At 41.7% G+C, this 9,259-nt stretch overlaps 1 protein-coding gene across 2 annotated transcripts; it reads left to right on the top strand.

Annotated features, from left to right (window-relative positions):
- The first annotated feature begins 1,922 nt into the window (after positions 1 to 1,922).
- Positions 1,923 to 8,751, top strand: GATD3 (glutamine amidotransferase class 1 domain containing 3). Of its 2 annotated transcripts, XM_050895219.1 has the most exons (7): positions 1,923 to 2,040; positions 4,266 to 4,318; positions 5,061 to 5,174; positions 5,544 to 5,663; positions 6,523 to 6,615; positions 6,949 to 7,105; positions 7,742 to 8,751. In XM_050895219.1, the coding sequence occupies exons 1-7, from the start codon at positions 1,927 to 1,929 to the stop codon at positions 7,868 to 7,870; spliced, it is 780 nt and encodes a 259-aa protein (XP_050751176.1). In that variant the 5' UTR covers positions 1,923 to 1,926; the 3' UTR covers positions 7,871 to 8,751. The 2 variants fall into 2 exon arrangements, with proteins under 2 accessions (XP_050751176.1, XP_050751185.1); XM_050895228.1 differs by lacking the exon at positions 6,523 to 6,615.
- The last annotated feature ends 508 nt before the right edge of the window (positions 8,752 to 9,259 follow it).

The following is a 9,259-nucleotide window of genomic DNA, read 5'->3' as shown; positions in this document are numbered from 1 at the left end:
CACTCTTGGAATAGAGGAGAGGTATGAATATTAAAAACTGCTGAAGAAAAAAAAAAGTCCAAAATAGCAGACACGTACAGTCAGTTTGTAGAATTTCAGTATATAAAATAAAGATGCTACTTAAATAAAACATAGCAAAGTGATTTGTTTTTCTTCTGGTAAAACATTTAAAAACATCTTCACTTGCTGGTGCCCGCTTGCCTCCTGACATTTTCACGGTTGTGCCAATGTTTCAGGGCCTTGGAGGTGCGAAGGAGTAGCTGGGCTGGAGCGATGCTTGCGGAAGATGCTCTGTGGTGTTTTGATGGGATTTGGAATTGCTGGTCATTCTTCACCCCTCTACCTCCTTCTCCTACCATGGTAGACAGTAGGCTTTCTGCCCTAGGTAGAAGAGAGGCATAGGTGGGTAGGGAAGAAGTAGCGCAGGAAGAAGACAAAAATCTATCTTGGGATCCTTGTAAAACTGAAGTGCTTAAGCTAACATGAAAAACATGATTGTATTACCTAACATATAGTTGTTACTTCTTAATGCATTTTACTGTTTTTCATATACATGTCATCTTTGCATGCTTTTTTAAAGACCATGTTCTTTTCCCAAACGATATGACCCATAGCAGACAGGCTGTCTGACATTCTGAGACTGTTGCAGCAATAGCTTTGTGCTCTGTAAAATGGGAGTTGTGCTGTTTTATGAAGTCAGCTAACTTGATCCCTAAATTTCTATTTTTCTCTTGGGTTTACAATATTACAAAACACAGAATATGGAGGAAACGTGGCCTTTCAGAACAACATCTCAGAAACACATTTTTGGGTTATTTTACTCTTCATGTTCAAAACATTTCTGAAGATGAAAACTTCACAAAAAGTATGTTTTAGAAAGTGCAAGAGCCTTGAGAGGAGGCAAGAAGGGTAGTGTAGCACCAGTTCTTGTATATAAGGATGTGTTCTACTCACATTAGTCATTTTGCTTGAGCTATAATAAGCTTTTAGGTAATGAAGACAAATTTTATGATGCACATGAAAGCCAATATAATTTTCCAGTGTGCCCTTCCATATTCATAGGAAGACTAATGAAAACTAAGTATGGGGGTTTAAGTCTGGTAGGTCCAAAGTTTGGCTTGATCCTTGTGCTTGTTGGCATAATTTGCGAGTCTGACAGTCGGCCGTGTGGGCTGGGGTTAGGCTTTGAAGCAGCACCATTTCCCTACCTTCCTCTAGTGCAGGTTGAGGCCATGTCTGCAAACTTGCATCTTGGCTTAATGAGATCCAATCATATGTAGATGTCTATATGTATTTCAACGGGACTGTCTTTCTTATGTGTAGCTTGGTTTCCTTAATAAAGGAGAGGATTAAAAAAAAAAAAAAGCTTTTTATCAGAGGAAGAAATTTACCAGTGATGAAACTTGGCACTGTTTAATGTTTCTTTTATCCTACTCTTTTAAGAGCAATACAGGATTTCACAAGATCCTAGAAATAAATAAATAAAGCTGTCCCTGTATGTTGGTCTGTTTATCCTATTTTTATGAACAGCTGTAGTCTCAGTAGCCTCTTACTGCCCTCGTACTGGTGTGCTCCTCCTGCCCCTGCCACGCTCCGGCTGTGCGCACCTTGTTGCTACCCTCCCTCACTTGCAAAAGGAACCTGGTGCTGCTAGGCTTGTCTTCAAAACAAGTCCCAAGGATTGGTTTCCGTGCGCGTTTTACTTTTTTTACTACTACTAGTATTATTACTAAATGAGGTTAGGGAAGGGACCAAGGGCTTGGCAGGCGCCAGTGCGGGTGGCGGGCGGGCGCTGCCCCTCCCCGCCTCCAGGGGGCGCCCCCGCCGGCGCCGCCAAGAGCGCAGCGGCCTCCCGGCCCGCCCCCAGCGGCCTGCCCGGTTCTCCGCACCGCCGCCCCTCCGCCCTCGCTCCCACCGCCCGCGGCCATGCTGGCCTCCTGCGGGCCGGCCCTGTGCGCCGCGCTGCGGCGGGCAGCGCCCGGCGGCCTCGCCTCCTTCCACAGCTCCGCTCGGCGCCCCCGCGCCGCCCGCGTCGCTGTGGTGAGTAACGGCCGCGCCGCGCCGCGCCGGGAGGAGGCCCCGGCGGCCGCGGGCTGCGGGGGGACGGGGGGACGGGACCCGGGGGGGGGGCAGCGCAGCGCAGCAGCTCTGAGGAGAAAGGGTTTTTTTTTTTTTTTTACTGCCTGGCTGTCTCCATCCACCCTCAGCCCCGTGCCGACGGAAGGGCGCCTCTGCAGCTGGGTTCGCTCCGGCGGTGGGGCTGGTGGAGGTGGGAGGGTTTGGCGTGGCGTCAGGCCGAGGAAAGACTCGCCTGGTAGCTGCGGCAGCTGGAAAGCCTTGGGAGAAGCTGAAATTGAGAAGATAAAGCTGTTTAGACTCGAGTAACTTGGAGGAAGTCAGATGAGGAGTGGGAAACATGTAAAAATTGCCTTCTGTATAGTTGTTACTGGCCTGGAGTCGAGTTCTAAAGAGCTGAACTTGAAATCATTTATAGTGTATTGGGGGAGGTACTGACAGTATACAGGAAAATATTTAAACCGGGTTATGCTCTTCTGCAGGAAGGAGGTAGAGCATGTTAAAAATACAAAAGAAAGCGAGGAGGTGGAGGAGCTACAGGTTGCCAAAGGAAAACTAGTGTGTAGGTAGCACCCCAAATGGATACACAGTTTTGGAGCTCAATGGACAGTCTTTGAAGCTCGAGCTTTGCCTAGTCTTGACAACATAAAACGTAAAGAAATAAGAAGGCATTACCTGCATGAAGAAATCTGTTTGGGGCAGAGTTGGCTTGGGAATGGGCAGAATGCTGGTCCAAATGTCTAAAAGGTAACTTACTAGGAATGCTGTCATTTTAGCAAATCACAGCTTTTTAAAGAGAGAGTGGAAAACAAATGTTACTGTTGACATTAGCAACATAAATTTCTGACTGTGGTAGAAGACAGATTTGTCACCAAGCAGGTACTAAAATAACAGAAGAGGATAGTGGTTTAGTACTTTGGTTTCAGTGAGTTTCAAAAACATTTAAAAAGTGTTGCTTATAGAAGATAACTTTAGCACAGTTGCTTGTATGTTTATTCAGTCTAAATTAAAGATAACATAAAAAGTTAGAAAGTAGAAGGCAACTCTTAATATCAGAGCAGCAAAATTGTAGTTAGGATTAACACGGACAGAAGAACATTCATGGATCTTACTCATTTGGTGAAGTGATGGTAGGATGTCATGCCTGTGAGAGCAGAGGACTGGGTGTTGTGATCTGAAAGCCCCTTTGAGTCCAATGTTTCTAACCAAGACAGTTTCAGTTGCGAGTTTCTGTTCATGTGTCTGTGATTAAAAACTTTCAAGCTTCTAAAAACTGAGATAAAACCAGGAGGGAAGAGAGCAAAGTTAATAAATGGACTCTCTTTAACTGGATTTTTTTCTTTCAAAACAAACAACCAAACAAAAAAAACCCACAAGAGTTCATATATATAATTTCAGGAACTAGATAATCCTTTGGATTTTTTTGGTTCTGTTTTGTTCTTATAATCACTTTTTTCCCTGGGTTTTTTAAAAATGTTTTTTCTCCTTTCTTCTACTTTGTGAAAGACTCTCTCCACCCACACAAGGATAGCCGATTGCTTTGTGCTTTTTATTCTCCAGTGTATATAAACAAAGTAGTATTACCACGGTAATAAGGAAAAGTATGGCTAATATAGCATAATTGGGTTAACAGTGATTTAGCTATTGATCTCCGCATCTCTGATGTGGATCCTCAGACAAAATACAGCAGCAGGTAAAATAGTTTATCCTAAGTGCCACCTCGAAGTGCACTTCTGTCCCACTTCTGTTGATGATGTGCATCTGCACGAGCAGGTATTTCACACAGATATGGACACTTCATAAATAGATGCATGACACTGAGAATAACCCATTGTGTGCACAATAAAAACATACCTAAGGGTATCATATCAGTTTATTAACTCTGAGGAATAAATGCACAAGCCGATAAATAAATATTAGTTATTTCTGAGACCTGTCTGTGATGGGTAGCTATAAAGAGGAAATGCCAGTTCTGCAGTATGTCAAATGGCAACACCGGTGCTAACAGTATGATTTTGACTGGCTTAGTAAAGAGCTTGTTGCTAAGTTGGTTTTTTTGCATGGTGGAGGCAGGTTTGTTGTTGTTTGGGTGGGTTTTTTTTCTTTTTTTTAAATCTTACAAGGCTTGTGAAAGATCCTGTAGGAAGTTTTGTATCACCTGAAATACACTCTTGATTTTCTCACTGCAGGTCCTGTCTGGTTGTGGTGTCTATGATGGCACAGAAATCCATGAGGCCTCAGCGTAAGTTGCTTTATGAAACTGTAGGCTCCAAAAAAGTCTCCTTTACATTACAGCAGTCTGTGGAATTCAGTTTTGCTCTCTCTGGCCATCAAAATTACCCTGAAAGATGCATGATGAAGCTTCACAGTTTTCTCACAGCATAACTGGGAGCTCAGGCTGCGTTCTTGCAGTACTCAGTGATTGTCCAGAGATGCAGCACAATGCACACGATGCCAGAGCAGTGAGTTTGAGAGAGACTGTCTTTCCTTCAGAAACAGAAATTCAGAGTTCCAGAATCAATCTCAAGAGAGTTAAGTAAAGACTTCATTTCTAAATCTAACACTAGAATTGTTAACACTCGAATTAAATTATTAATTCAGTGTTAATTGCCAAGAGATGTTTCCCCTAGACCTAGATTAAATGTACACATACATATGTTCATCGTGGGACTCTTCCATAACACCTGGGGACTTGCAATGAGAAAGGAATTTTTTATTGTTCCTGGTTGCCTGCATGAGAGCACTGAAAAAAGAAACTTGTCTCTAGCTTACCTGACCCTGCCTCCAAACTGACTTCCTGTTCTGCTTTGCACTTTGGTGTTGCATACAGGGATTTTGCTGCTATGTGCTCAGTATGCTTTGGTAGGATGTGTGTTTTTCCTCTTCTTTCAAAATCAGGTGGTGGAATATTTTTAGCAAGACTTAGGGGTCAGATAAAGCCTCTCTTATAAGGTTTTCAGCATGTTTTATCTCCGTTTTTGTAGCATACTGGTACACCTTAGTCGTGGGGGAGCTGAGGTTCAGATGTATGCTCCAGATGTTCCTCAGATGCATGTCGTTGACCACAGTAAAGGGCAACCAGCTGAAGCTGAGTCAAGGTAAAGTCTATGTTGAATATGTTTTCCATGGCTGCTGAGCCTCAGTCTCTTAGGCATTCTTCAGGCATAGCAGCCTGTAACTGCACTTGTAGCACTTTGCTGACTGGCTTTAGTAGCTTTATGCTAGCTGGTATTTTGATTGGAGAGAAAATACTAAACGAGTTTTCTGGACTTGATTATATACAGTCTCTTAATGCCTGTGTTTCCCAGCAGTAGTATTTCAGAAGCATCGATAGCTTCAGTTATTGAGTACCACTGTTCTTGCTTCCTCCCTTCCTCCCCCTCCTCTTTCTCTGCCAAAACTTTCTTTATGCTCTTCTGTGTGCAAATGCTTAATTCATCTAATTGTTTTATTTCTGGTTCTTCAAGGAACGTTTTAGTGGAATCTGCAAGGATTGCTCGTGGTAAAATTGCAAGCCTGGCTAAGCTCACTACAGCAGACCATGATGCTGTGATATTCCCTGGTGGATTTGGAGCTGCTAAAAACTTGTGAGTGCCAACTAAGTGTTAGACTCCTCAACTAAATATTCATGATCAACTATTCATAATCAACTGTGATTCACACAATAAAATCAGGAAGCAATAAATGGCCTTATTTACTAAATATGTAACCCCTACTTAATAAGGAAAACTCCTTTCAAACTGTTGGAGTTAAGTTGTGCTGTTCATGATGGTTTCCAGTCGTAATTCTTGGTATTGTCACGTTTTAAATTTTCTGAACAATGTTGGTGAGAATTCTGGAGTTCAGATAATGCACAAGAAGTCCTTTTTCCCCCCACCCTTGTGGTGATTCTTTTGGGGCCTGACTGAGGGAAGCGAAGGTAAAACTTCAATAGTTTCAGGTGTTCCTAGTGTTATTATTCTGTTTCTTCATGTCTGCCTACCAAAAAGTCCCCTCTTGCATTAGTAATGATAAAACAACAGCTAGCTCAAAAAAAAAGGGGGGGGGGGGAGAGGGGGGAAGTGTTAGCCATGTGGAATACTGATTATCTTGTTATTGACCTGCCATTTTTTTGGCTTTGAGAAACCTGAATGTTTTTTCCCTTTTCTTCCTACGTATTTTTCTTCTTTGAAAACATTTTTGTTCCACTTCTCAGTAACCCTAGAAAGCTGATTTGATAATTCTTGTTTCTAGATGTTTATGTCAAGTAAGGAACTTTCTGATGTACCAAAGCCTTAGAAGTGAGTCATTTTGGCTAAAGCATTGATGGTCAAGTACAGGCTTTTTCAACCACCTTTTAGAAGCTATTAAGTTTGTGATGACCCTAGAGAGCCAGTCTCAGGGCAGATAGGCATCTCTATTTGTAGGTTTATACTGAGGTATGTATAAAGTTTCTTGTTGTGGCAGATCTACCTTTGCTGTTGATGGGAAAGATTGCAAGGTAAACGGAGAAGTTGAACGTGTCTTGAAAGACTTCCACAAAGCAGGCAAACCTATTGGGTACGTATGTTAGTTGTATGGAGGGGCATTTGTTTGATAGTGTGAGCATGGAGACAAAGTATGTTTTGTGGAAATGTGCAGCTGTTATTGTTGGAACTAGAAAAAGCATCTTCTGTTTTGTATCAGTTGTAGTTTATTTTTTTAAATGTGTTTTTCAAGATGTGTGTGTGTGTAGGTGTTTGTCAAAGAAGAGGCTAAGAAAATGCTGAGTGGAAGTCACCTTGTGATGTCTTTCAGATTTTTAAGACCATGTCCATTTGAATCTTTTCAATTATGACCAAGTTTTGAAAGAATGCCGTTGTAGAATCACTCTTACAATTCCTTTTGTTGCAGTCTTTGCTGCATTTCACCAGTGTTGGCAGCAAAGGTTCTCTCTGGTGCTGAAGTAACCGTGGGCCATGAAGAAGAGGAAGGTGGCAAGTGGCCTTATGCTGGGACTGCAGGAGCCATTAAAGAACTGGGAGGAAAGCATTGTGTGAAAGAAGTAACTATATCCTTTCCTGTTAATTTTCATGTTTAGTGATGAAGTGAAGAACTGAGAGACAGTTTAGTAACGTGTCGTTACAGTAATGAATACATGCAGGATCTATGCTTTTCCACCTACAGTTTAGTGGGAATACACAGTGTGTAGCAGATAGCATGTAATACAGTGCACAATTAGAAAACATTGTCTTCTGTACACAGCTGTGTAGTTAGAAGTCATTCTCAGTCATGGCCATAAAACTCCCTTGGACACCCGGTAATGCAGTAAATGCTGAGTGAATTTGCACATAAAACTGGCATGAGTTACAACTGGTCAATTCTCTTTGAGATTTTTGTTTCTTTTCCTGAAGGCTAATGCTGTAATCAGACTGTACTCAGACATTTTATTACAGTCAGTAAATTTTGTAGGTTTTCTTGTGTTTCTGAGTGTTCCCACAGATTGCTCTTGCAGTGTTTGTATTTCTGGCAAAAATAGCTTCTAGTATCTTGGATTATAGGTTGCAGCTGTCTTACAGCTGGATGGTATAATATATTTGGAGGTGCTTTTCTGTAGGATAGTGGAGTTGTGAGGTTTTGTCAATGATGGTTTGTTTTGCAGACAGCATCTGCAAGTGAGGCTGTGTTTTCCTTAACTCCCTTTTACGAAGCTCATGTGGATACAAAAAACAAGGTGGTAACTACCCCAGCATTTATGTGTGAAACAGAATTACATAATATCTTCGATGGCATTGGGGCCATGGTAAAGAATGTGCTAAAATTAACTGGCAAATAAAAAAAAAAAGCAGAAATGTTTAAATTTAGGGTTTAGTATCAAATATAATATGGGCCAATGGAAACACTTTCACATGCTTGTCCTGTTCACACTCTAGTGAATGCTGATACGAAGCTGATTGATTCCCAGCTGCAGGGTTTTCCATGCCCTTTCTGAGAGAGGGGCCTGCAGAAGGGCTTACAGAGTAGAAGCAGTCTGGCCTGAGACACAGAGCATTTTCTTGAGCTTTTTCAGCTGGAGAGAGCTGTGCAGACGTATTCTGAAACCAGTCCTCCTGATGCACCAGTGTCAAATCGTTTCTATGGGGGCAAAAAGAGACTAAAGGTGAGGGCAGATGTGTTGTAGGGATATAGCAGATGCAGTGGCGGTGTCTCTAGTGGACGAAGAATGGGAGTAGAGGGGAATTTGTGCCTGGTTCAAGGTTTATGTGCTCAGGCCTGTATCTGTGAACTAAAAGCCACAATCAGCTGTCAAGGGAATAGACATCTTTCACATCTTAATTTTAGCTTGGTATTAATTAGAAGATTAATGTTTTGTTTTTCCATTTCAAAGAATCCTGTTTTCACAGAGGAGCCATTCTGAATATCAATCAGCAGCAGGATACATCTTAACTGTCACAACACTAGCACTTTGAAAAATTCATCCATTGGTCCATTATAGCTAAAAAGGTCTTGAAATGAAGGAGAAAATATCCGCTGATGTGACGCACAATTTTTAAGTATAATATCCATGGTGAAGTAGTTGCATGACTAGCAGTGGATGGAAAAAACAATCTCAAATTATCCTTACTTTCCCTGCTTTAGGGTAATAAAGCTTTCTCCAAAGAAATATTATTGAATGTCTGGAATAATGATGTATAAATAAATTCATTTCTGCCTTTATCTCATCCTTGTCCCTTCACTTTTGTTTGACAGCTGCCTCTGATAACTTGCACTGGTTGATACATTCTGGCAGTTTTTCTGCTTTTCAGTTCTCTTCACGTCTGAGACATTTTTTCCATATAGAATCCAGCAGTCTCCTTCCCCCTTCCAAGTTATTTGTCACCTTTCTATTCAGCAGGAAGCAACATTTCTTGAATTAAAACAAACAAACAAAATGACACCCCATACCTTGTATTAAAGTTCCTTTTACATGACAGACACGCTGAAGGGAATCTGTATTTTTAAGGGAGAATTGTGTGTTTCATAAAGGAAATCTACGAGCCTTAGATTGGGTTGGAATATGGTAAATACTGTCTGTGGCTGAAGACTTGCTAGGGATGTGGAATTAATTTTTTTTTTGTTGGGGGGAGCAAAGAGGAGAATGAAGCTTGAATATGAGTGCTGGGCATGCTCATCTTGCTCAATCAGTGTTCACGGAATAAGTGTTTTTGCTTCTGGAGCATCTTAG

Source organism: Gymnogyps californianus, chromosome 1 (genome assembly GCF_018139145.2).
Source record: "Gymnogyps californianus isolate 813 chromosome 1, ASM1813914v2, whole genome shotgun sequence".
NCBI classification, from domain to species: Eukaryota; Metazoa; Chordata; class Aves; order Accipitriformes; family Cathartidae; genus Gymnogyps; species Gymnogyps californianus.
This window is presented reverse-complemented; position numbering and strand designations above follow the sequence as displayed.